Source organism: Seriola dumerili, unplaced genomic scaffold (genome assembly GCF_002260705.1).
Source record: "Seriola dumerili isolate Sdu_G_001 unplaced genomic scaffold, Sdu_1.0 BDQW01000081.1, whole genome shotgun sequence".
Taxonomy (NCBI): domain Eukaryota; kingdom Metazoa; phylum Chordata; class Actinopteri; order Carangiformes; family Carangidae; genus Seriola; species Seriola dumerili.
Window position 1 is genome coordinate 2618600 of NW_019174336.1, and position 27927 is coordinate 2646526.

At 46.2% G+C, this 27927-nt stretch overlaps 1 protein-coding gene across 1 annotated transcript in view; it reads right to left on the reverse strand.

The window, feature by feature from the left end:
* The window catches only part of tln1 (talin 1), a 68859-nt gene that overhangs the window by 28117 nt on the left and 12815 nt on the right, over nt 1–27927 (reverse strand). Inside the window, exons 2-41 of the mRNA XM_022744631.1 lie at nt 27772–27842; nt 24998–25160; nt 23832–23929; nt 21350–21479; nt 21080–21232; nt 20620–20762; nt 19656–19783; nt 19504–19564; nt 19051–19155; nt 17677–17832; nt 17199–17300; nt 16366–16442; nt 16005–16185; nt 15529–15642; nt 15319–15427; nt 14304–14512; nt 14099–14197; nt 12169–12336; nt 11770–12064; nt 11214–11380; nt 11003–11131; nt 10296–10409; nt 9942–10055; nt 9334–9468; nt 9087–9215; nt 8689–8791; nt 7713–7921; nt 7472–7591; nt 6849–7046; nt 6133–6272; nt 5951–6044; nt 5548–5637; nt 4828–4950; nt 4604–4747; nt 4349–4510; nt 3079–3219; nt 2770–2951; nt 2403–2535; nt 1435–1536; nt 1131–1301 (exon numbers count right to left, since the gene is read on the reverse strand). Coding sequence (XP_022600352.1) covers nt 1131–1301; nt 1435–1536; nt 2403–2535; nt 2770–2951; nt 3079–3219; nt 4349–4510; nt 4604–4747; nt 4828–4950; nt 5548–5637; nt 5951–6044; nt 6133–6272; nt 6849–7046; nt 7472–7591; nt 7713–7921; nt 8689–8791; nt 9087–9215; nt 9334–9468; nt 9942–10055; nt 10296–10409; nt 11003–11131; nt 11214–11380; nt 11770–12064; nt 12169–12336; nt 14099–14197; nt 14304–14512; nt 15319–15427; nt 15529–15642; nt 16005–16185; nt 16366–16442; nt 17199–17300; nt 17677–17832; nt 19051–19155; nt 19504–19564; nt 19656–19783; nt 20620–20762; nt 21080–21232; nt 21350–21479; nt 23832–23929; nt 24998–25127 — 5358 coding nt within the window. The 5' untranslated portion in view covers nt 25128–25160; nt 27772–27842. The remainder of the gene's footprint in view (nt 1–1130; nt 1302–1434; nt 1537–2402; nt 2536–2769; nt 2952–3078; nt 3220–4348; nt 4511–4603; nt 4748–4827; nt 4951–5547; nt 5638–5950; nt 6045–6132; nt 6273–6848; nt 7047–7471; nt 7592–7712; nt 7922–8688; nt 8792–9086; nt 9216–9333; nt 9469–9941; nt 10056–10295; nt 10410–11002; nt 11132–11213; nt 11381–11769; nt 12065–12168; nt 12337–14098; nt 14198–14303; nt 14513–15318; nt 15428–15528; nt 15643–16004; nt 16186–16365; nt 16443–17198; nt 17301–17676; nt 17833–19050; nt 19156–19503; nt 19565–19655; nt 19784–20619; nt 20763–21079; nt 21233–21349; nt 21480–23831; nt 23930–24997; nt 25161–27771; nt 27843–27927) is intronic.

The following is a 27927-nucleotide window of genomic DNA, read 5'->3' on the forward strand; positions in this document are numbered from 1 at the left end:
ATAAACCTTCACCACTGCTGAATTATTAATGCTGCTGGACTTTCACATGGTTCATTTATCGCCGTTCATGATGAAATATAATCACCTCGACCTACACTTTCTACACTGCTGCTGACTGGACGGACGCGCACACGCACGCACGCACGCTCGCTCGCACGCACGCACGCAGCTGTTCTCTGCTCAGTTTACTCTGTGTCTTAATACACCTGAGCTTCAGAGTTACTGCAGTCAGATTGACTGTAAAGTACATTACAGTACAGTAAAGTTTAGTACACTACAATACAGTAAAGCATTGTAAAATACAGTAAAGTACAATAAAGTGTAGAAAACTACAGTAAAGTACAGCACACAATGTCATTCTTCAGATTAACACTGTGTGCAGTCTGTTCCATTCACTGCTGTAAAACTATATATAAACTGAATTACTGATATCTAGAGGAACATCACTGAACCTGGTGCAAACATTCCCGTGGTTGGTGCCTCATGTGATCAGGATATAAATAAAAGAATATCGATGTGTGTGTGCGCATTTCTGCACATGTGACTGAGCCATTCTGAGAAATGAAATATTAAAGTTTGATCACAGGCCTTTAAAGTTAGCATTAACTCCAGAGTGGTCTCATTCAAACATCTGTGCTTCATGATTATAAGTTATCGCAGTTTATTTATCTGACATGCAGCTCATACTGTCTCTTTCTTATACCCCTCAGAGCTCTAGATAAGCTTCATTAACAGGTGTATTAACCAGCTGTCTCACAGCCTCGACCACAGGCGCTGCAGTACTTTGTGTGATGATAGATCAACCGTTGACTGTTTGATGTCCGACTCAACGGTAGTCATGTTAATATTACAGTTTTTATTATGACTTTTACACCGTCAGCAGTTCGATGATGGACAGAACAGGGATCTTTGTAATGAAGGTTTGTGGATAATATGATGTTTCCCTAAATTGTAACTGGTATTTTAAACTGAAGCTGCTGTTAACATCAGTGACGACACAACACATTCATAAAGTATTAGACTGCATTAAACACTGCACCATATAAACGCTCCTGTGCTCTGTTACACCCCCCAGACTGGTTTTTCTACCAGCTCCTGCAGAGGATCCTGACCAGTACCAGGTTCAGTACCTTGGGGTTTCCTCCAGCCTCCTTGGCGGTGTAGAGCATCTGCAGGGCGGACTCAGTCAGGGTTTTGGTCTGGTCTAAGACAGCCATCTGCTGTTGGCTGCTGAGAATCTTGGACGCTGTGCCAATGGCTGCCATGATGAGCGGCTCAAAGTAGCTGGCCATCTGAGACACCTGTTCATGAACACATCATATATAATGACAAGATCAGCACAGAGACTCTGAGTCTGAGAGGTCTGAGTCTTAGACCAGCGCCTGGTCCATAGTCAGACTGCGCCGCTGTGTGGACGACTGTCAGGTGTTTCACCTTGTGTCCCAGCTGGGAGGCCTCGGAGCGAGCAGCCACAGCTACAGGGTCAATCAGGTTACTGATCTCATGGACAGAGGCAGCCATCTGCTCATGGAGGGTCTGAAACACGCACACACACACACACACACACATGATTATTACACTCAGGTGGACACCGACACAAACAGCTGCACAGAGACTGTAACAGGCGGAGACGCTGCATTAACAACAATCATAAACATCATATCTGAGGATGGACGTTCCGGTTTTTAACTTTAAATATCTTGACACTTGAGGAAACATTAGCTGAAGAATGCCATGGGTCATGGTCGAAAGCACTGGAAAAAGTAAACCTTGAGTTTTAAAAGTAAATCTCAGATCCTCTTCAGTGAAAGGATCTGATCCAGGTGTCATCAGATGAAGACTGAGTCTAAAGGTCAGGGGAGCCAGTAAGTGACCTTTGATCTTAGATGGAAACACATTAGGGTTAGAGTTTACCTACATGTGACTATGAAATATAAGAGTCTGCATGTGTAACATCAATTTAACAACTGCATCACATTCAGGAGAAAAAATCATGAATGAAACAATTTTTTAAACAAAATTCTTTTCAAACACACAAACCCACACACACACACACACACACACACACACACACACACACACACACCTGGTCAGAATTACTGGCACCTCTGTGTAATACGTACAGAAGTCAGAATATCGTCAGAAACAAACACAAATGAACCAGTTTTATAGAACCAGGAAATACGGAGTTTTAATAATTCAGAACCTGGTCTGTATGTGACAGTTTTCTGATGATGCTGATTTCAGCTGCTGTGGAACATGATGAAAAGATCATGATTGGAAATTCAAATTTAAGGCAAATTGAGACGAAAAACTGAAGATAAAGTGTGGAAAAAAGAAAACACAGCTTCAACCTGACACTGTGTGTGTGTAGAAAGTGTGCCAGCTGTGTGTGCGTTTACCTCCATGGAGATGTCCTCGCGGGGGGTCAGCTGCTGGCTTATAGCAGCCAGAGAAGCCTGGTCCACCTCCCTGATGCAGCCGTTCAACACCTCGATAGCATCGTCACATTCTCTCTGACCAGGAGCCTTCTCTCTGCACACGCACACACACACACACACACACACGGACGCGCGCACACGCACACAGGAGGAAGAGGAAGAAGATGACCATATTGATTTATCAGAGTTATGACCCTATAACAAAGAGGTTCTTCAGATGAAGAAGAAGAAGAGGCTCCTCAGTGTGTTTTTGTGTTTGTGATGACGACACAGATTTCTCCTTCACACATTAACAGCAGAAGGATTCAGCCCCGCCCGCAGACTTTACCTCATGTTGGTGATGAGCTTCTTGATGGAGTCAGACACAGTCCTGGAGTGTCCCGCCAGCACAGACCACTTGGGGGGGTCTTTGGGGTTGACGGCCAGAGACCGGGCGGTCTGGATCAGACCGGTGGAGCTCTCCAGCATCGTCCTCGCCGCTGCAACAATGGGCTCCATGGCTGCATGACCCTAAGTGAGGTGGGGTCAGGGGGCGGGGGGGCAGACAGTGAACCATCAGATCACTCTCGGGTGTGACTGAACCTACCTGTCCTCTCTTCCACATAATACCACCCACAGTGTGGAGGTGAGGTCTTACCTCGGGGCTGATCTGAGCAGGGATGCTGGCGAACTCTGGGTTGGAGGCGAAGGCCGTGAGGTTGTCCACAGCTTCTATCAGAGGACCGGTAGCAGCTCTACACTTCTCTCTGTTCTCCTGGTTGAAGGCTCCGTCCAAGGCCTGCACAGAGGACACGCTACTTTAGACTCTGATGATCAGTCTGAGTGTGTGGACAAGTCTCCAAGAGAACAACCAGGAGGCTGCACCTCTGGAACAGCTGTGTTCTAACAGACCTGCTGTAGTGTGAAGTGGGACAGTCCTGGACATGGACTGATTCATTTACTAATGGAGCACCAGGTCAATAGTGACCCCCATGTCAAACACACACAATCATCGCCATGTCAGGTCTTGGTCCTGTGCTTTAAATCAGCACACACTAGTTGACACACAGGAAGCAGGGATCTTTCAGGGGCCTGTGGCTGCTGCCTGCTTGGTAATCTGACTAAACTGGTTTGTTTGGATCAACAGAAGTAAAAATATTGTTTACTTGAAATGACATTAAGGGATTTTCAGTGTGTGACCCTGCTGGACCAGGATGTACAGAGACAAGACAGAGTCAGTGAACCTCTGAATCACCTGGTTTTCTGTATTGATTGGTCATAACATGTGATCTTCATCTGAGTCAGAGGTACAGACAAACACAGTGTCTCTGATCTCTCTTCATGTCTTTATTGGATGTACCTATTAAACATTGGAAACAATCAGTGAAACTGGATTTAATAACTGGTTGAACCGCCTTTGGCTCCAATAACCTGAAACCAGTTCTTCCAGTAGCTGCCGATCAGAGAGAGTCTGGCTGTGACTCTTCTCGTGGTGTTAACCTGGACTCTGGTTTTCGGGGGGGGTTAGACTAAAGCTTCTTCAGGTGATGGGTTACTTACTACCGTGAACCAGGATTACGTGTCAGGATGCTTCAAAAGATGAGCTCGCTCTATTGTCTCACAGTGTCTCCCGCTCCCTCCCTCCCTCCCTCCCTTACAATGTCAGAATCAGAATCTATGTTGAGTTTTTCAAACCATCCCCGACTGGTCAGGAGTGAGGAGGTGTCAGGAGTCTGAACTTGTCTTTTTCAATCTCGACACATCTACTGGTGTAACAACTGACAGCACCACCATGAAGAAGGGAGGGAATCTAAAGGTGTGCTCCATTAAACCCAGTTCGACAGTTTGTCTGTTTTTCACCTCGTCTTCAAGTCTGGCATTTCATTTCACTCGACTTCACTGACGATGAATTTCAGAGGACCACAAACCTTGATGGACTTGACCAGGTTGGCGGTGGTGTTGGCCACTTCTTTGGCGGACTGAACAAACTGCCTCTTGGCCACAGGGTTGGGGGTTTTGGAGGAGGCCAGGCGACAGGCGTTACACAGAGCAGAGGTGTGTTTGGCCACAATGGTGGCTGCAGAGAGCACCTGAGCAGAGGAGGAGAGGAGCGGAGCACCGCGGTCAGTCGAGGACGGTTTCAACCACACGAAGAAGAGTCATTAGCATGATGATGCACGTACCTGAGACTGTGTGCAGGCCGGGTCCACCAGGTTCTGGCAGGCCATCTGAATGGACTGATTAGCCCGTGCAAACTGAGCGGGGTCCACCAGGCCCTTCTGACCCGCTGAGCTGTTGGGGTCTGACACTCCCACCAGGTAGGCCGCCTGAGAGCAGATCACAGGTCAGTTTACAGCCCGCAACATGTGTTTGACAGACCACAGCAACAATAAAGTCATGACTGTACCTGTGCAGCTGCTTCAGTCAGACCACACAGAGCTTTGGAGCCGGCGCTGACTGAGTCACCAAACTCTGGCAGATTGGAGTTCTTGGCATTGTGGGAAATTCCAGCCATGGACTCACCGAGGACCTGAAACAGGAAGTGAGAGGTTCACGCAGGAGTTTGGTGTAGTTTGGAGAACGTCTTCATGGTCTGTTGATGTTTGTAAAGACAATAAGTCATTGAGCACTGAACTGAGACAGGAACATCGCCATGACAGCAGGAGGGAACAAACCTCAGAGTCATCATCCTGTTCACTAAAGTCCTAAGCAGACACTTCCAGAGTTCATACAAAACTCTCCTTCTTATTTTTTTTTCTTATTATTATTTTCTTCTTTTTCTTCTTCTTCTTCTTATTATGATTTCATTATTCTCTTTTCTGAGATTCTGAAGCTGTGAACAGCTGATTGTATCTTTAATGTCAAACATGTCATATTTGTCAGAGTTTTGTTATCACTGACAAAACTTTAGCATCATATCAAAAGACTCCCAGCTCTTCTTAAAGCTGACAAACTGCTGTTCATGTTCACAGTGGCTGAAGGACAAAGATGGACAGAAGAGGTTAAATCTTCAACAGACGCCTGAAGGGAGAATTCCTGCTCCTCCTGCTCCTGTAGCAGCTCTGACTGTCAGATAAAGTGTAAAGACATGTGGAGACATGATGACAGGTGGAGCAGTGTGTTCTACCTTAGAGTTCTCCATCACACTGTCGATGCAGTCGAAGTACGACAGCTCACTGACGGCCTCTGTTGGGTTCTCCAGCATCCCCCTCACCGACTGCACACACACACACACACACACAAACACATAAGAAATACACATATTACCTGCACATCTCAGCTGACTGTCACATGACCTGTGCTTATCCTGATTGTTATTATCAGTCATTTCCATTCTTTCTTCAGCTCCAGTTGATTTATAAAGACAGAGGACAGACGGAGTCCCTGCTCAGAGCATTTACACTCCAACAGTGCAGCTGTCACATATAAACCGGTCCAGTCAGACCTGATTAAACTGGTGACTGTAGGAAGAACCAGACTACAGAGGTGAAGATGAATCAGCAGGTTGATGGTGGTTCAGTGGTCGTTACCTCCAGCTCTCTCAGAGCGTTGTCACACTCCTTCTGACCTGGAGCCTGCTGAGTGCACATGGTGATGAGCTGGTTGATGCTGTCCGTCACCGCCCTGTGGACACACGGACACAGACGTAAAGGTCAGAATGGAAGTGAAAAAAGACAGAAGAAGAAGAGAGACACAGAGAAACCGTTCTCACCGAGCGGCGGCTGCCAGCTGGTTCTTCAGGTTGGGGGAGCTGGGGTCAGTGGACAGGGCTTTGGCTGCCAGCAGCAGCTTACTGGACGACATGGAGATGGTCTTAAGGTTGGAGACCACCTGTGTCTGGTCCTCTTTAGACTGGAGGGGGAGGAGGGAGAAGTTTACAGTCTCTGGACCAGAGAACAGCTGCTCAAAGACATTGAAATAAAACTGACACACACTCACACACACTGTAGCTCATATTAACCCAGTCCTACAAACCAAAAACACTCAGTAACACTACAGCACCAAATATGGATTAATCTGCCGAAAATAGTGTTTGAGGAAACGACTGAGTCTCTTTTAAAAATGAAAAATATAAAGTTTAAAGATTTACATCTTCAGGAGGAACCAAAGAGCTGAGAACCACCGACAGAGGATTGATGATTATAGTATCTAATATATATGGTCAAGTGAATTTTGAAAATTCATGGTGACATAAAGGAACTTTTATTCTGAAAGTTTACAAAATTATTTTATAAATGTATATTCTCATTAACACTGGTTTTCTCAAAGGCCTCCCTGTTGACTGGATGAGGTGTCAGTTAAACAAAACAGCAGCATTGTTGTTTATGTGTGTGTGTGTGTGTGTGTGTGTGTGTGTGTGTGTGTGTGTGTGTGTGTGTGCGTGCGTGTGCGTGTGCGTGTGCGCGTGCGCTCTCTCATCGTTCTGACCTGGGATGTTCCCGCCATATCAACACCGGCATCCAGGAAGTTGCTGAAGTCCTGTCCAAACTTGCTGGTGGCCCTGGCCAGGTCCTGGGTGGTCCCTCTGGATGCCTGGACCACCTCATTGGCTGACTGGTTCAGACCGGCCGCCGTCTCATTAAGGTTAGCCTGGACCTCCTGGAAGCTCCTCCCACTGGATGGGAACTACAGGAGGAAGAGGAGGATGATGATGATGATGGAGGACAGAGTCAGAGAGAGACAGGAGGAGAGATACGAACGAAACTGGAGGTGGTTGTTATGACAACACCATCACCTGTTCTCCGGTGTCAATCATGAGAGGCTGTTTCTGACTAAAGACAAACTACAGTGGAAATATAAACATATAAACTGGACTATAAGATTTCAATAAATATTGATTTATATGGAATTAAATTAATTTATATTAAATAGTTTACTCGTTTAGCTTCACACATTACTGAGGTAAACTGATCTCAGTTTCCTTCGGCTCAGAGTCCCAGAGTCTTCAGCCTGACACCCACAGAAACAGGGACAAACATCATTCATCTCAGTCCCACATGAAGGGATGTGATGATGTGTTCTGTCTCACAGACAGGTACAGGTGTACTCACAGAGTCAGACAGGAGCGTCTTGCTGGCTTCACCCACAGTGCGGATGGCATTGTCCACATCCCTCTGACCAGGGAGGCAGTTCACACATCTGTTCAGGGCCTGAGCCACCGCCTTAGCCACCTACACACACACACAGACACAGACACAGACTTGAGTCAAACACTCGTGTCTCTGCAGGTTGATTTCCATCATGACTGAATCATTGTGTCATCACTGAACAGATACAGAATCTGTGCCGGACCTGGGCCAGCCTCTGCTGACTCTCTGCATCGCCAGGCTTAGCGATGGCCCTCTTGGTCTCTTCGATCAGGTTGGCTGACTTGTCCATGACGTCACCGGCACAGTCCAGCATGGCGTTACGAGCTGGTGAGTCGTCCGTGGTGGCGGCGACGCCCCTGGCGGCTGAGGCCAAGGACTTCAGAGCCTGGGCCACATCTCTGGCTGCCATACCTGGATCAACAGGAGAGAAGTGCGGTGTGACACTGTTCAGATATTACAACTGTTGCTATGATGACCCATGTAATATGTAATAAACAACCAAAAAAACAAACGCAGACAAAACATACATCTGAAATGATCAGACACAGTAAAACATGTTTCATCCTGTTTCTAACTCTGTGTCTACACATGATGCATTCAGGTGCAGCAGCAGAGTTGGTCACCTTTGTTTTTGAACACTGAGCTCAACACACATCCCTGTAGTGATCAGTGTTAAACAGACTTCAGGTCGTGTTCACAGGTGTGTAGCTCAGCTGTTAAAGAAACAGCACCTCTGTTCTGACAGATACGAGTCAATGATGCTGAAATGCAGCATGTCATTTCTTTCAGTGATGTAATTGGTGGTTTTCTTATTCAGACTAAAGCATCAGCCAATCACGGAACTGCCACTGCCTTGTCTGAATGAAGATGAAATGAGCTGTGGTAACGTCTCATTATAATGAGCTGAGGGTTGGAATTAGCAGTAGTTTTGAGCACATTAGTTCTTCATGTGATTGGACCTGTCGCAGACACTCAGCTTGTACATGTTTGGTTCTTTGTGTTATTGGTTTAACAGGAGCTAAAATGTATTTTATTGTTTCTAATTTTAATTATTTTACTTCCTGTGGTCAGAGTGGTTGAGGCTTCTTTCACACTTTAATATCTGAGGTTTGTGAATCTCTCTGTTGAACAGTGACTCTCTCAGGATGTGAGGAGGTGAGTGTTCCTGTTGAACCCACCGGTATAGTTCTCGTTGCCCTGCGTGGCCTCACTCAGCAGCTGAGCGATGGCTGAGCTCACAGCCTTGGTGCTGGTCCCCAGGTCCTGAGAGCATTTCTCCAGCTGAGGAGGAGATACACTGATCAACTCAAACTGTGAGGAATACTGAGACGTTGTGTGTGTCTCTGTGTCTCTGTCTGTTAATTCAGTATCTTTACTGGCATGAACAAGAAGACATGTTGTTGCCAAAGAAGCAGTTTAAAGAATATTAAAATAGATTTAGATTTTCATATAATAAAATAAAATACAGTATCATTTAATACAATACAACACAATTTTATACATTTATTTACATACAATCATGTAACATCATATACATGTGTAGTGTGGACGTTGTGAGTCTGTCTCTGTGTCTCACCGTCTCTCCTGGCAGTGGTCTCAGTCGTCCCTCCTCCGCTGAGGCCTTGGCCTCCTGGATGTCCTTCTCCAGACCTCTGACCATTGACAGAGCGTTGTCGATCTCCAGTGGACCACACGCCTCTTGAGCCTGCACACACACACACACACACACACACACAAGTCAGAAACACAAACACCTGATGTAGTCTGTCGCTGTCTCTTATTGAAGGTGAGTCCTCATGATCCAGGCTGTTTAACAGACGTACCTTCTGTGAGGCGGTGCGGAGCTCAGCCAGAGCGCTGGCCAGGTTCTTAGCACACTGACTGAGCTGCATCGCTGAGGCCTGGTCACTGATGGTGGGAACAGTGGCCTTAGAGGCTGTGACCATCTTAGCTCCAGGCTGGAGGAGGAGGAGAGGAAGAGAGGAGGAGACAAACTCTGAGTCGTGGATTTGATTTAAAGAACAGACTGAGGCTGTGGCTGTTAGAGGACAGAGTCTAAATATCTTATGTTTCCTGAAAGTGGAACTAAAGTTAACAGGTCATTCAAATTCATCCTTGAACCATGAACATCTACATGTACAAGTCAAAGCCATTAATTCTGAACACTTTTTCAGTTCCTCTCACAAACACAGACACAGATTCCAGGTTGTTTAACAGCTGAATAAAGATGAGCGTGCAGAGACTTGAGACCTGAGTTTGGTGACATCACCACAATGACTAAATGACACAAGTCTAAAACAGTCGGAAGCTACATCCATCACGGTTGTATCATTACTGTTCTGTGACTGTGCTGCTGTACTACTACAGAGGGTTCAGCTGTATTGATGAGGATGTGTAGATGTGTTCCCTGGTCCCTGGTGGACTGACAGACCTGCAGGAAGTTCTGACTGGCACTGATGAGGGCCAGCTGAGCACTGGGGCTGTCAGGCTGAGACTGGCTCCCTCTGACTCCCTGGACCAGCTGAGGGATCTGCTCTGCTACCACCTGAGGACACACACACACACACACACACACACACACACACACACACACACACACACACACATTACATTAACCCACATTAATAAATGTAATAGTTGACTATTCATCTCATTAAGTCTCACTAGAATTAAACCGTGTGTTATCATCAGGTAGAAGTGAAACAGACAGATGATAAAGTGAAGCCTCTGTGTGTGTGTTGTAGGGGCTCAGGTGAGCAGACAGGTGCAGATGGTGGGTGTTTACCTTGCAGCTCTGCACCAGTTGCTGCTGTGCAGCCTGGTTCCTGTTGGAGGAGGCAGCGTGCTGAGCAGCAGCTATGGTCTGAGTGGCTGCCGCCGCCGCCTGTTTGGCTGCGTTCTGACAGGAAACAGGAAACACGTGTCAACACTGGGCATGTGTACAACCAGTAATAGACATCATGCAAGTTATTCAAGCAGCACAACATTAGCAGATAACAGCAGAACAGTCATAGAGAGACTTGTTTAGAGCTGCCGTCTCATGTCTCATGTGGTCTAACCTACATTCACTCAGTAAGACAGCAAGCTGTCACCTGATCCACCTACAGGAACAGCTGGTGAACATGTGGAAACACAGGCTGCAGGTTGAGACAGGTGAGTTTTATGTCAGACCACAAGAAGAGGATTTAATCTGAAATATATCCAAACCAGTCAGATCCATGTTGTTCATTTCCAAAGTGTCGAAAAGGATCTAAACCTGTCACTGTGACGCTAACACTGTAGCGCAGGTGTCGATTTTTTACTTTGTCACTTCAAAAAGGCTGAAAATAGTCACAGTTAAAGTCACTATTTCCTCTCCGTGACTCATTTTAAAAGCAGCTGGTAACTCTACCTGTGAGGACCTGTTAATCAATCCCATAATTCTGTGCAGGAACGCAAATTACACAAAGGACTGTAAACATCCCTCAGGTGTCTGAGGTTCTCTCCCGTTACCTCCAGCTTGTTGACCAGACGTTTCTTGATGGCGTTCTGGGCGGCAGCGTTGGTGGCCATGCGGAGACCTTCGGCGGCTTCTCTGAGCTTCTGCTGCTGCTCCTCACTGTCGGGGTTCGCCGCTGCGCCCTGAGGACACAGAGATCATTACAGACCGAACCGAGGAGGTCTGTTCAGTGTGTTCAGTGCAGACACAGAGAGAGAGACAGACCTTCGCCGCCTCCACCATCTTGGCGGTGGCATCAGCCAGCAGCTTGGCGGCTGACAGCAGCTTGCGTGAGTTCTCCAGGTCTGACTCTCCCTCTGCGTCCATCTTGATGGCGTTGACCAGATCAGACGTGGCCTGGGCGAGGATACGAGCCTGACGCACCATCTCACCTGAGGGGGTTCATGAGAGGGAGAGTTAACAGGATCGATGTTGGATATGATCAGTCAGGTGATCATGTGTATGAGGTTGTTAATGTTGTTATTGTCTTCTGAGAATGTGATTTACATTTACAGCCGCTCACCACACACACTCTACATCACAGCGTCCTGTGACAGTTACCCCCTGCTGCTCAGGTGTCAAGAGACATCCATGGTTCATCCTCTGGACACCATGAACATCACACTTTACACAAATCAAATGTTTTTGTACTGAGCTGAGGTCAGAGGTCAGAGTTCATCCTCTGAGGAGCATGACGTTAGTGAAACCAGCTGCTGTGGGAGGATGAACGGAGTCAGCTGTGAGTAAAATAATGCGATGTGTGCTTCCTGTCGTCACCCACCAGCGTCTCCCATGGAGCTGAAGATGTTCTCCGTCACGTCCAGGATGCGGTCGGTGGCTTCCCCGTGTCGTCCAATCGGATGGCCTCCACTGGCGTACTGTTTGATGTGTTGCAGCAGCTCATTGAGCGCCTGAGTGACGCCCGTGGCAGCGACGCCCACCTGTTTCAGGAGGCCCTCGTCATTGGTGGCCCCCTGCGATGCTTCCACGCAGCCTTCCACGGACTTGGCCACCAGCTTGCCGGCCTCGATCAGCTGCTCCTGACACACCGGGGAGCTGATGGTTGGAGCCACCACCTTCATGAGGGAGAAGATGGAGAGAATGAACAGAAGAATAAAAAAAAAAAAAAAACAGACTGCTCCCCTCAGCTGTCAGAACCTGTCCCAGGTAGACCACTCACCCTGGTGCAGGCCACCAGCTGAGACGTGGACAGAGCGCACTGAGTGGCAGCAGCTATCACTCGGTTCTGCTGGGCCGAGTCCTCCGTCTTCTGGGCCACGTTCTTGGCTTTGAGCACCAGAGCTGCTGCAGCGTTAGCAACAGCTTTAGCCAGCTGCATCAGCATGTCCTGTTAATGACACACACACACAGTTAGCATCATGTAGCACTGGTCACTGATCAGTCAGGGGAGAGAGATTATTTATGAAATTATTCAGAAATCATAATTAAAATCTGGGAATAATGATCTGACAGGAGGGAAGAGAAATGATTTAATCAGACGTGAGGAGGTTTTATCTCCTCACAGCTGATTCAGTCAAAGGTTCTACATCTTCTATTAGTTCAGGTTCACCACTGTGAGTCAATGAGTCAGTTAGACTCTGTTAAATCAGACGACACCCACACAAATTTCATCCCAGATAAACATGAGCAGGAGGATATATTAATACTGATCTAAACTAAATCACAGAGTGTTGTCTGAGAGGACAGGTTCAGGTTTTTAGGTCCAGTCCACTTCTGTCATGGTCATGCTGTGTAAATCCTACACTGAATGAGCTGATGGTGGCTGTGATCACTGCTCCTGTCCATACTGGCTCTAAATGATCCCCGAACCACACTGTCAGAAACGGGACAGGGTCTACAGGTCTGTGAAGACCTGATGTAGCTGATCTGAGCCGTCAGTAGTCTGAGGCGGACCAATCAAGATCCACCACTGGAGACAGTCACAGTCATTGTAACTGTGTCTGCTGCAGCTTCGTCTCAGGTGCAGGTTGACTCAGATTCAGAGCCTCAGCTCTGACAGACTCCAGGTCAGGGTCTAGACCCTCGTTTCACAGCCACAGAGAGGAGGAAGTTTTGTTCTCAGTTTCTCAAGAATCTCAACTCATCCTCTAACCCGAGAATCATAAAACTACAGTCAGAGCTCTGTCATTGATTATTGATCCATCAGAATGAAGGCCCACACAGCTGTTCCAGCTGTGGTGACATACTGCCTTTGATACTGGGTCTCACACTCTCACACACACACGCACAAGCACACACACACGATTAGAGAGTGAAGAAGAATCTATGAGAAGCTTCCACCTGCTGGTTCCCACTTCAACTGAATTATTGACAGATTATTGACAGATTATTGAAAGATTATTGAAAGATTGACTGTATAATATGATTTAGTGGACTGGATCATTCACTGCTGCCTTGTTGATCTGATTGGTCCTTCAGAGTGAAGCATTTGTCTTGGACGTTTGTTACCATCATCTGACAATAAGAGGAGACTGTCCGTCTGTGGCCTCTGACACATCCTGGAAACTGTCACATACAGGTGTTAATACATTGTAAATAATTGTATAAAACTGTGTTATATTGTATTGACTTATATTGTTCTGTAACAGTATTAACACATATTCTATAATTGTATTGTATTGTATGTATTTTTTAAATATTCTGTAAACTGCTTTGGCAACAACATGTTTCTGTTCATGCCAATAAAGTTTAAGTTTTAAAATTTAAATTGAACTGAACGGGATTGTTAAACAGACACCAGTCCTCATGTGCTGTGTGAGAGTAACACTCTCAGCCTCCTGTTTCAGTCCCTCAGCATCAGGGACAGACAGGAAGTAGTTTCAGTTTACCTGACCTCAACAATACACCTGACTCTGATCTGATCTTTATGAATGAGACACCAACTGTGAACAGTTAAATAAAGTTAACTTTGAAGCAGAGATCAGTGACTCATCACCAGGTCCAACCTGCGGCTGATGGGTGCTCCTGAATGAGGCTCAGTAACATCTGACATCATCACTGTCTCTATCTATCATCACTCTACATTATCACTGCACAGTAACATGAAGCTCCACCAATAAAATAAACAGTCAGAGTTCAGATGGACACACCTGGAACTGTGGATCAGTGTCAGTCTCTCCGATGTGGGACAGCAGCTCTCCACTGGCCTGGCCCACGTTTCCTGCAGCCTGCAGCAGGTTCTGACGAGGCTACAACCACAAGATCGACACATTAACACATCAACACATTAACAATGTGAACACCTGGCCCGTCTCCTGTATGAGTGTAGTACTGTGGTGTAGTCAGGTTGTGTACCTCTGTGTTTGCAGGCTGAGCCGTCTTCAGCATGTCGGACACGGCACAGGCCAGGTTCTTAGCGGCCCCCAGCAGCTGCTGCCCGTTCCCTCCTTCATCCTCCATCAGCGCCGCAAGCAGCTTCACACCCTTCGACATCTCCGTCAGGTTGGAGGAGATGGTGGTGACGGCACAGCCCACCGCCGTGTAGTCCGTCTCTGCTGGGTCACCTGACCAACAGGTAGACAGGTAACTGTGTTAGACTGCTCACGAGCATTATTACGATGATGATTATGATTATTATGATTGCAGATAAAACAGGGAGGATGAATTAAAACTTAAATGTTAAAATACATGTAAAATCACAGGATGAATAATGTTATTCTAATATTATATTATTATCATCAGTATGTATTATTCCTATGGTTCAGAGCTGTGTGCACAAACTCCATCTCCATCACTCATCATCTGTAACCAACGTGAACTGATGCAGGGCGTCACATCCTCCACGTTTCTGTCTCCAAAACCTTTTCTAATGGATCAGAACCCAGTTATAGCAGCAGCAGCAGCTAAAGAACCAGAACCAGAACCAGAACTAGTCCCTGATCAGCAGAAGGTCAACTCTGCGGAGACACCCTGGGGTGAACTGGTGACACATCACTGGAGAAATAACCTGGTATGACTGGTGCCTCCTTATCAAAGATGCTTGATGTTGGTTTCACTTTGGAAACGTCTTTAATACACTGAATCTTGTTTTATCTGGTCCCTGACAGACAGAGATTCACCAGCTGACAAACTTCCTGTCTGCAGGTGTGATCCTCATCAGGTAACAAAGGCTGACGCGGACAGAGACATGATGCTGATGGTGAAAAGTATGCTCGCCACAAACTTGCTCCACACACACTCCACCTCTTCGCCTTCACCTTTACTGAAGGTGAACTTGATCAACAGTGAACCGACCTCTTAACTGTTCTCCTGCTTAATGTCTGAGCAGAGAACATGAATACGAACACATGAGGGTCTGAGCTGATCCTACCTGCTGTGAGGTTGACCATGGAGGCCGTGCCTGCTGTGATGGCATCCACCTGGGAGTGGATCTCGTGTTTGGACTCGTCCATCTTGTTCTTGCGCCAGGCTTGAGAGGCCTGAAACACAGAGACGACCCTCAGGTCACACAGACGTAGAGAGGACAGATCAGTACTCACAGGTATCCATGTGGACTCTGAATAAAGGGGGGCAGGCTCACAGCATCTGTTCCCAGTGGGGGCAGAGTATCAAAGTCATCCAGGGAGGCCTGGGCAGCCTGGACCGCCTGCATACTGGAGTTGATGGTTCCAGTCAGCGCCTGTTGTGCTGAAGTCTGTGGACACACAAAGACACAGTCACTAACACAACTCACTGTGTTACAGTTTATACTGTTTATAAATGATCAGCATCAGTTCAGACTTGTCTCTGTTTTATACAGTAACTGTATAATATAAATATATATAAATAATATAAACAGTGACTGTATTTAACTTTGTTACTGTCAATAAACCAACATGTGTCAGTCCTCTCTGTGTCTCTGTCTGAGGCTCATCAAAAACAAAACCTGTCCTCTCAGAGACAACACAGGTTTTTATGATGTATTAGTAAACTGGACCTGGTTCTTATAGGACAGACCAGAGACTCACTGTTCAGCCTCACTCTGTCAGTTCAAGTCTCTGGTGGTCTTTGTCTTACCAGTGGGGGCATGTGTCCTCGGTGCATCTGTCCACTGGTGATGTGCTGCTTGGCCTGTGGCATGGAGCCCATCTGGAAGCTCTCTGGGCCCCCGGCTCCTGAGCGCATGATGGCCGGCAGGGCCACCGAGCCCGTCTCCACCTTCCCCACTTTGTTGAACTGCTGCTGCAGCACTGTGGACCTGGAGCGATGAAGAGGAGGAAGAAGAGAAGTTACCTGGACAGAAGGTAGGCGAGCTTCTGACGGACAGGAGCGTCAGTGTGTTAGCATCTCTCTGGACAGCAGGAGGACACTGATGGATCTGAACCAAAACGAGTACTCAGTAACACAAACAAACACACACACACACACACACACTTACTTCTTGGGGGACACAGAGTCTTCCAGCATGGTTGACTCTTCATCTCCCTCCAGGCCAAAGTGGTCTTTGCTCTTTTTCTGTGAACAGGTAGTGATGACATCAGTGGTGACATCACAGGAGCAGGTGAAACACCTCTATGATAAACTGTGGTTTGTGTCCTCTAACAAGCACACGTATATTTCTTAGGACAGTTGTCAATGGACAAAGTAAACAGAGCTGCTACTGAGAGATTCTGACAACAGTCTTTACTCTGAAACATGAGCCTGTGTAACTCAGAGCGTCCTTTGTCACAAGCTGATCAATGCAGCTTCTGTATGGACCTGTACAGACACACTGTCACCTGTCCGTCTGTACGGCTGCTCCCTGTTACACAGCTGTTTCTGCTGTTAAAGTTCCTCTCCAGATGTGTTTTAAACTCTAAAAATCATCATGATTCATAATTTTTAACATGGTTTTCACACATAAAAACTGGGTCTGAAGCTCTTCTTACTTCCTGATTGAGAAATCTGGATCAGGCCTTGTCAGACCCAGACTCAGATGAGGAGTCTGTTGAGACCAGAACCAGAGACTAGCAGACGGATCAGAACGGTTAGCTTAGTTAGCATCTTTTATTTGTTTATGTTGTTTGTTAGCTTGTAACCAGCAGTGGCTGACACAGTGTTAGTGGTTATGCTAATGCTAACTCTCTCTCTGTCTGTCTGCCCTCTGACAAGGTTTCAGGTTTATTTAGCCCCCCCCCCCCACTAGTTGACAGGTTGGTTCCTTGGGTTTGTGACAAATATGAATAAAACATGTCACCACAGTGTATGATGTAGGTTTCATATGAGTGTTACCTTCTTTAGGATGATGTCGATGTAACCGGCGATCAGCTGAGCGATCTGCTCCCCCTCAGTGGTCTGCACAGAGTAGTACCCGTCCTGGTAGTCTCCAAAGTCCTGACGGCAGAACACAGATCATGTGATGGAGCTACAGTCCACTTCATAACCAAGAGGAGCAAGTTCCCCTCAGACCAGCAGGGTGACACAGACCCAGTTAACACTCACACACCAAACCACATTCAACACAACTTCATTTATTCATTTTCTGGGATGAGATAGATAGATAGATAAAATGGATATGGTGTAACTATATCTCAGGTGTGTCTCCAGGCGGTTTTGGTGGGTCAGTCTGAGATGAATTTTATTCTCTGTCCTGATTCACATAAACACAGAGGACCTGGCCCTTTTTAGAGTCCAAGTCATTTTCTCAGACTGCCGGAGAGCTCCGATACCCTGACCCTCCCCCTCAGGACCAGTGACACCAAGAACCTACCAGGGTGAAGCTCTTGGGTGAGGCCGCCCAGCGCTTGATGTTGGTCAGGTTCCACTCCTGGATCACCTCCTTGGTCTTCTCGTCCACCCTCATCACGCTCTCTTTGGTGATGCCCAGCAGACGAGGCACCAGCTTGTTCTTTCCCTTCATTTTCTCCTGCAGGAGGTTAAAGAAACAGTTCAGCTGTGATCATCCTGAACCCTGTTTACACGTCACTACAGGTGCATATTATATCCACACTCATACAGCAGCTTCATATGAACAGAAGATTATCACTCAGAGGATTAGACTCAACCGGATTATATCTAAAGAAAAAGAAAAATACATCAGCTATTGGACTGATATTACATGCTCACAACACAAACAGAAACATATTTGGCCTTAAACAGACAGTATACTGTGGCAGATGACCCGACCACAGTAACTGATAAGAACCTGAGCAAGACACTGACAATATACAGAGTGAGTGAGCACAGTCTGTCTGTAGAGAAGGGCAGACACAGGCAGACCTGGCTGCCCAGAGAGGACAGGCTGTGCCGTTACTGTGACTTCCTGACACACTGTCAAAAATACACAAACATCAGGGAGGAATTCTTCGAAAACAGACAGGGAGAAATGAGCCATCATTCTGGGGGGAAAAGAAAGAATGTGCAGTGTTGGCTGCTAAATGTATCACTTCCTGTCACAAGAGAAGACAGCTGTTTATAGAAATATAGAAACCAGATGTATTTATTTGTTAACTGCTGTATGTTTATGTGTGCGTACATATATATATATATATATATATGTACATACATACATATATACATATACATACATATACACACACACACACACATATATATATATATATATACATATATATATATATATATATAGGTATATGTGTATATGTACATAATTATTGCTTTTTTTCTGTTTCTTTATTTCACTATCAATTTAGTCTATTAACAATCATATTGTATTTTATCATATTAATATTGTTAATGACATTTTTTTGTTAATAATTTAATTCCATTGAATGATTGTTATTGTGCTTTGGCAACACATTGAAGATGTCATGGCAATAAAGCCTGCTGAATTGAACTGAATATGAACAGATGTTTCATCACCATCATGGTTCTGGTTAAAGAAATAAACAAAATGACTGTTCAACAGTTCTGATGGTCTGTCTGGGCCATGAGTGATAACACTGATCTACGTAGGACCTGACAGAGACCGTCTGTGGTCTGGTAAACTGAGCTGCTGACAACACTCATCAGAAGCTCCGTGTGTGATGTTTACATGTGTTCTTATCTACAAAGCTTCCCCTGTTAAACCTCTACAGCTCTGTGATCCACAAGCAGAGCTGCTGAGAGTTAACCCTCTCCTCACCTTGACCAGGAAGAAGGAGACTCCGTAGGTCTTCAGAGACCGGGCCAGCTTCACGTAGCTGACTTTGGCCTCGATCTCGGTCATGTTCTGACAGTTTTTATGAGCCTGCAGAGACACAAGAAGCAGTCAGAGATCAGATCCACTCACAGGAGCAGGAAGTAACAACACAAGTCTTCTCTCTTTGATATGTCCCATGATTCAGGGACGTCTGTCGGGACACTTACTGTTTTCTCTTGTAAAGTAAATCCTGTTTCCACTAAGTTCCTCTAGACCAGCACCACACCTCAGAGCTCCCTCTCTGCTGATGTTTGATTTCGATATTAAGAGTGCCGTCATGTAACTGAACTAAGTGAACATTATATGACTGTTGTTCATGTAGCCAGGACTACTGAGGATCAGATCAGTGATCAGGGTGGTGGACTGTCCTGTACCTACACAGAGTCCAGTTCTCACCTGGAAGATCTTCTTCTCTCCTTTGTGCTTGATGTACTCTTTGGGCAGGAACTCCTTCAGACTGAGGAGAAACAGTTCAGCTCAGATCAAACATGTTCAAACACACACGTCACATGATCACGTTAAACAGAGAGTGTGAAGGTGGTTCTCACTCCAAGAATCCAGGCTTGTGTTTGGACTCGTTGTGGTCTCCAAACTGGATCTGACACTGGTACCCTGCAAACTCACAGGCCTTGTCGAAGGAGACGGGATGAGAGCCGTTCAGGATGTCATCACGGGCCTGTGCACGCGCACACACACACACACACACACAACTCTCAGTTAACTCTTGCCTACAGCTACAAAGACTGTGTTCAGAACCGCCTACAAATGTAGCGGTTAGCACATTATCAAGTTTTAAATAGCTCGCTAGCTTCCAGTATGTAAATGCGATGTGGACTGGAACCAGGAGCCTCCACCTCGTAGCCCACCATCGTATTTTGAAGAGCCGCAATGCATCATGGGGCAGTTCAGTATGTCCAGTATGCTCACAGCACATACTCAGAAATTCTTGCCAATCTAGTATACATCCAGGTATTCACATACGATGCAGTTGGTACGCACTATACTCATTTGATGTCACACTTAGTATGAATAGTCCGTTAGAAGGAGGTTCCAAACACAGGCAAACTAACAATCACTCCAAGTTTTCCAAGTTTCATTCATGTGTGTTTATCATGTTCCTACTGATCAGCTGCAGTGACCCCAACCAGAATAACCAGGAGAGTCCACCTTGAGCCAGCACTAAGTCTGTAAACCTGCTCATACAGGTGTGTTACCTGTGCGTCTTCATGCAGACCTGAGGTCTCCTCAGTCTCTGATATCACAGTTTATTCTCATGTATTAACTTTAGCTTTTATCTGGTGAAAAACCACAGAAGAAGAACTCTTGCTTGTCTGAGTCCTCCTGCAACTTCTATGTGAAAAACCACAGAAGAAGAACTCTTGCTTGTCTGAGTCCTCCTGCAACTAGAAGTTTCTAAAGTGGGAGATCTGAGAGCAGAAACAGGAGAAGTTCAGCTCATTACCTCTGAACTACAGGGTCTGACTTCTCAGGTCTATGACGGTGTGTACGTACCTGCACATAGAGCAGGTTGAGCTGGACGGGGTCTCTGGAGTCCACGTTCTGGTCTGAGTAGAAGAACTTTCTCCTCAGCAGCAACATCTCTGTCTCCTCCACACCCTGCTCCCTCAGCGTCCTGCCGTGGTCCAACCAGTTCACTGAGGACAGACCAGACAACAGACTTAGGACCGACAGGGACTCGGTGGTCCTGGACTCTGATGATCCATCAGAGCTGCAGACTCTTTGCTCTGTGTATGTCAGGAACCTGACAGTGTACCCTGGACTGATGCTGTCAGTACAGCTGCTAATGTAGCTACACTTGCCTGGTGTTTGTGAAATGACCTCTGACCTCCCTGACAGCTCCTTCCTGTGTGTGTGTGTATGTGTGTGTGTGTGTGTGTGTGTGTGTGTGTGTGTGTGTGTGTGTGTGTGTGTGTGTGTGTGTGTGTGTGTGTGTGTGTGTGTGTTGTCATACATTCATCGTCTGTGTGCAGCTTCTGCTTCAACTTCTCCATCTTCTTGTCGTCTCTCAGCAGAGTCTTGTCTCGTTTCAGGGTCCCCATGGTCTCCTCCTTCTTCTCCTCTCCGATGTCTCTCACCAGAGAGTACTCGTCGTAGTTCGTGATGCCTGACACACAAACACACAGAGGTCACATGACACACTAACAACAGATGGACAGAGTGACATCAGGGCAGAGATCAGCCAATGAGATGATAGTATATAAGAGTGTGTGACGGAGCTGACCTATCCGAGCACAGATGGTCATCAGCATGTCACTAACGATCTTGGAGTCGTCCACCATGACGGTCTTCACTGTGCCGTCCAACATCCGGATCTTCAGAGGCCTCTGCTTCTTCTTGTACTCCAGAGTGTCCTGACAGACAGGTGGACAGGTGCGTTACAGAGCAGACAGGTGTGTTACAGACTAGACAGGTGTGTTACTGATCAGCTGACCTAGGTGTGTTACAGAGGAGGCAGGTGTGTTACAGAGCAGACAGGTGTGTTACAGACTAGACAGGTGTGTTACTGATCAGCTGACCCAGGTGTGTTACAGAGGAGACAGGTGTGTTACAGACTAGAGAGGTGTGTTATAGAGCAGACAGGTGTGTTACAGAGCAGCTGACCCAGGTGTGTTACAGAACAGACAGGTGTGTTACAGAGCAGACAGGTGTGTTACAGAGGAGACAGGTGTCTTACAGACTAGATAGGTGTGTTATAGAGCAGACAGGTGTGTTACAGAGCAGCTGACCCAGGTGTGTTACAGAACAGACAGGTGTGTTACAGAGCAGACAGGTGTGTTACAGACTAGACAGGTGTCTTACAGAGCAGACAGGTGTGTTACTGATCAGCTGACCCAGGTGTGTTACAGAACAGACAGGTGTGTTACAGAGCAGACAGGTGTGTTACAGACTAGACAGGTGTCTTACAGAGCAGACAGGTGTGTTACTGATCAGCTGACCCAGGTGTGTTACAGAACAGACAGGTGTGTTACAGAGCAGACAGGTGTGTTACAGACTAGACAGGTGTCTTACAGAGCAGACAGGTGTGTTACTGATCAGCTGACCCAGGTGTGTTACAGAACAGACAGGTGTGTTACAGAGCAGACAGGTGTGTTACAGACTAGACAGGTGTCTTACAGAGCAGACAGGTGTGTTACTGATCAGCTGACCCAGGTGTGTTACAGAACAGACAGGTGTGTTACAGAGCAGACAGGTGTGTTACAGACTAGACAGGTGTCTTACAGAGCAGACAGGTGTGTTACTGATCAGCTGACCCAGGTGTGTTACAGAACAGACAGGTGTGTTACAGAGCAGACAGGTGTGTTACAGAGGAGACAGGTGTGTTACAGATTAGACAGGTGTCTTACAGACTAGACAGGTGTCTTACAGAGCAGACAGGTGTGTTACTGATCAGCTGACCCAGGTGTGTTACAGAACAGACAGGTGTGTTACAGAGCAGACAGGTGTGTTACAGAACAGAACGGTGTGTTACAGAGCAGACAGGTGTGTTACAGACTAGACAGGTGTCTTACAGAGGAGACAGGTGTGTAACATAGCAGACAGGTGTGTTACAAAGCAGACAGGTGTGTAACAGAGCAGACAGGTGTGTTACAGAGGAGACAGGTATGTTATAGAGGAGACAGGTGTGTTACAGAACAGACAGGTGTGTTACAGAGGAGACAGGTGGGTTACAGAGCAGACAGGTGGGTTACAGAGGAGACAGGTGGGTTACAGAGGAGACAGGTGTGTTACAGAGCAGACAGGTGTGTTACAGAGCAGACAGGTGTGTTACAGAGCAGACAGGTGTGTTACAGAGGAGACAGGTGTGTTACAGAGCAGACAGGTGTGTTACAGAGCAGACAGGTGTGTTACAGAGGAGACAGGTATGTTACAGAGGAGACAGGTGTTTTACAGAGGAGACAGGTGGGTTACAGAGCAGACAGGTGTGTTACAGAGGAGACAGGTGTGTTACTGATCAGCTGACCCAGGTGTGTTACAGAGCAGACAGGTGTGTTACAGAGGAGACAGGTGTGTTACAGACCAGACAGGTGTGTTACAGACCAGACGGGTGTGTTACAGAGCAGACGGGTGTGTTACAGAGCAGACGGGTGTGTTACAGACGAGAATATTCACCAAAAAAGCTTAATATCAGTTGAAGTGTTCCCTTAATTTTGAATATTGTCGTCCAGCAGCCCTTTACTTTGGAACTACATTTTTCTTCATATTCCTATGCACAAGCACCTTGTGGCGTTTACTATATTACTCTTCGGATCAGCTGTTTCAAACAGAGCTAAGCGCAGTTGTGTTTGTGTAGGAGTACGATGGGGCAACGGTTCTCAAACTGTAGTTCCAAAGTAAAGGTCTGTTTGACGGCAGATAAAGTGAAAATATTCAACAGGCGAACACTTCGACTTCGACTATTAGCTTTTTGAAAGTGGCTAAAACATGTCTTTTTCTGCTGAGCCCACCCACAGCAGCTCATCACTCAGCTTCTGTATGGGTGCTCCTGCTGCTTCTCTAAACTGAGAGCTGATCTGACACTTAATTTAGTTTAAGAGAGCTTCCTGTCTGTATCTGAGTCAGCACAGTGTTCTCGACAGGAGGAGGGCTTAGTCTCTGCAGAACCAGACACAGGTCCAGACCACACTGGGCGGTCATCCCTCCATTTCCTCAGTGTGTTTTGTGAAGTGTTCAGTGGTGTTTGAGTGAGTGCCAGAGTGACTCACCCCATTCCTCAACATGTAGTAATCCAGGGCCTTTCCCGCCTCCAGCCAGATGCCTTTCTTTGGGTCTTCGTCAGACAGAAACAGCCCGTAGTCATTGGCTGCAAAGGGACACAGACACTGAGTGAGTCACTGTGGTTCTGGACGTACATGTATATATGGACGTCCAGTCACTGTGGCGCTGCTGTCCCCAGGATGTTCATGTTAACTGGGTCAGCTGATTAGTGGGTGATCAGTAGGTTACAGGTCTCAAACTTGTCTCCTGAAGGTCACACAGGAGTAGAAACAGAGGGTTAGAGCTCTTTGTGCTTCTACATGTTAAATGACTGACAGGCTGAAACAAGCTCAGAGCTGCTGTTGAAACAGCTTACTGAGGAGCAGAGTGTTCTCACTTTACAGCTGCAGAGTCTGTGATCAACCAGACCCAGAGCGCACTTCATCTGCTGTGTCCCTCTCTGTGGCGTCGACTCTTTAATTAACTGATTCTAGTTTTGTTTTCTTTACACAGTTATTCACATGTGGACAGAATCCGTCTTCATGTTAATGCTCCTGTGTGACTGCTACATCTGCTCATCGTTTCCTCTGACATCAGAGCCACTAGTAAAAGATCCTTCGTCATTATGATCATCAACACCTGTGGGAGCCTGGAGCTGTGTTTTACAAGCTGCAGTGAAGTACTCAGCTCCATGTTGGAGAATCTGACTGAAGAACTAATCTGTGAACCAGAGACCATGAGAATAATGGTTTTCTTCGGACACTCATAGATTCTCTGATGGTCTGGACAGGGGGTCGGGTTCTGATGGAAAACAACATGTTGTCTGAGCTCATCAGAAGTCAAAGGTCTCCACAGCAGTGTTGTGAACAGAAATTGTTGGACAGAATTTTTCCCCACAGTTTAGAAGAAGATCAGACATGTTTACTGATGGTTACCCCCACCTCAAAGCAGCTCTGACGAAATATACTGGCAGCCTAAAACTCAAGAAGAACAACGTACATGTGTGTGCATGCATGTATGTGTGTGTGTGTGTGTGTGTGTGTGTGTGTGTACATGTGTGCGTGCGTGTGTGTGTGTGTGTGTGTGTGTGTGTGTGTATGTGTGTGTGCGTGTGTGTGTGTGTGTGTGTGTGTGTGTGTGTGTGCACAGGGTTCAGGGTCAGAGGAGGACTCACGTTGGCCGAGCTGCGCCTCAGGGACCCTCTCCCTGATGATGCGGCAGGCGTCGTACACCATGGTGGAGGGCTCAAACTGCATGGTCTTCACCACATTCCCCACGCCGATCTTTAGTGACAGGGCCACCATGATTGCTGCTCTGCACCTCCACCCAGCTCACACCTGCATGAAACAGTAACAGTCAGTCAAGATAGGTCAGATCTTTGTGTAGCTCAACATCACAAACTGTCAACAACAGTTCTGACACAAAGTGTTAGCAACCCTCTGAAGCAGCTGGTAGCTAACATTACTACCTCTGGACACCGCAAGGCTAGCTGTTTCCACCTTCTTCTTATTGTTGTTGTTAATGTTGTTGTCAGGTTAAAACAGTTTCTTTATTTTTCCTGCACTGTTTGTTGTAGAAACTCCATTCAAACATCAAAACGTGTGTCTCAATCGGCACATTCCAGTCTTTAAGTCACAGCGTTATGTCTTATAATTCCCGAAATATTCAACATTTTTTTGGGAAGATTTCCCATGGAAAAAATGCATCGCCTGATCTACTGATTTGGTGTCCCAGCTATTTTTCCACACGTGATGCGCGTCCCCCAGCATTAAACAGACAGAGAAAAGACCTGTTGATCTCATATTGACATCATACCAGCAATATTCTACATAAAACCGGCACCTTCCACTATAGTTGTCAATGTCTACGCTGCATTTCAATATGACGCTGACTTGAAAAATATATGAATATATTTCTAACCATTTTGCAGCTGCATGTGGAGACAGAGACATTTTAGTGACTTTCTTTTCGTCAGAAATAAATCAGAAATTAATTTAAAATGAAAAGAAATCCAACATTCCAGTAACCTGCAAACGCTATGTAAAAAGACTGAGCTGCAGCAGCAGCAGCAGCAGCAGCAGCGACGCAGCTGATGTGAACACACACGTGATTGGAGCAATTCAGCATCGTCAGCTGCCACGCCCACGCAACGCAGGCAGTTTGTTCCCGGCGTAATGTAAAATGACAGCAGAAAATCAGGAGGAATCAGGAGGATTTTTTAAATTGCTGCCCATACCACAGACAAATATTTTATATCATTGCGTTCAGCAGAGTCTCCTCTCTCAGAAAATATATAGCTTTATGTTATAACAATTATGATATTTTACTAGTAAGCCTGAGTTTGAGAGGGTTTTTAAGGTATTTCAACTGAATCTCTGTCTCACTCAGTAAAAACTAAGCATTTAAAATCACCATGCAGGGGGACACACAGATGATTTAAATCAGCTGATTAGAGACTTCTCTGATGTCTGTGGTGTTTATCAACCACTTTTGTCATCCTAGATACATTTCCAACACTAAGGAAGGACGGAAGGGTGGAAAGACAGGAGTTAGTTGCAGCTCTTTCATCTATTTTAAATGTTAGATGAAGAGGAAGTACGTGCCAGAAGTGTCTTCACTGAGGGGATTTCTGAACTCTTCTCGCGAACTCACATTTCTCAATGCAGAGTGAAGTGGAGATCAGAATGAGGAACAGCAGTTATATTTATATGCACACACGAAACCAGACGAGTGTGAGAACCTGGTACACACAGGAAGCCGAGCTACAGCACAGGCTTTTATAATCTGAAACATGATTACTGTAAATACATATTTATATCCACATGGTCAGTGCATGGATTCTCCTCCTGACCTCTGGTCTGTTGTTGTGCTTCCGTCAGCAGTTCAGTGAACACTGGTTAATACATCATGTCAGTCAGAGCAGTGAAACTCTGTACACTAATGTCATCTGACATCCCTGCACACAAGACAATCTCAGCTCAGAATCTACCCCATAATGACATCAACTCAGGAGCTGAATTTAACTACAGTTCAGTGATATTTCCATGTAATACATGCTTCCTCTTCCTCTGGACAGCTGAGGAGGCTGTCAGCACCTCTGATGTCAAATATTACAGAGAAATACAACACACGCAGCACTCATCCAGTTTCTATAGAACTAATTTATCACTGTGGAAAAGTCAACTACTGTGAAACCTGTTGAGTCCAGTGTGATGGACTGAGGACACTCAGCTTTAAGTGCATTCATTACAACCGAGGTGAACCACACCACACAGAACACACCTGCACAGGTCCTGATCATGTTACACATGTTAGTGACAGTAGAAGATCACTGAGTGAGTCCTTCTCGTTAGTCAGCTGCATCAACACTTTACTTTACCTAGTTTACCTTACTGTACTTTACTTCACTTTTCTGTACTTGACTTCAGTTTACTGCACTTTACTGTGGTTTACCATAGTTTCTTATACTTTACTGTGCTTGACTAGTCTTAAGAAGATGGAAGACGAGTCATTCTGGCTGCAGTAACTGTGACCCTCTGGTGTATTAAGACAGAGGGTGACAGATTGAATGTCACAACACAGACACCCCGAGTCTCACATCCTGCTGACACTGTGTCATTATCAGTTCCTCCTTCTTTTTCTGGCCCCCTTCCTGATGACAGGCGGATGGGACTGGAGTGTGTGCAGCAGGGGAGGGGGTCACATCTCAGGATACAGCCATCACAGTGAATGCTGGGTATTGTAGTAACAGATAAAAGAGACATCTATAAAATACGTGTCCTCCAGCCCTCTGTGAGGAGGTTTACTGACTGTCTTATATCCATTATTACACTGAACAAGGTGAAAAGTCCTGATGTCTGCTGCTCAGGTTCAGGTCACTGGTAGCACTAGTCTCACAAACATCCACCTCAGTGTGTTAACATGACAGAGGGTGAGAACAGTAAATACCTGATGTAAACCAGTGTTTGAGTGACAGCCCTCCTCCCTGTCAGATGATCAACTCTGGTTTCTTCTCCCTGCTGAAGAAAAGACACCAGGTTAGAGTCACTTTATTCACCCCGCACACACTTCACTGACACGACACACACTCTACACACACCTCAA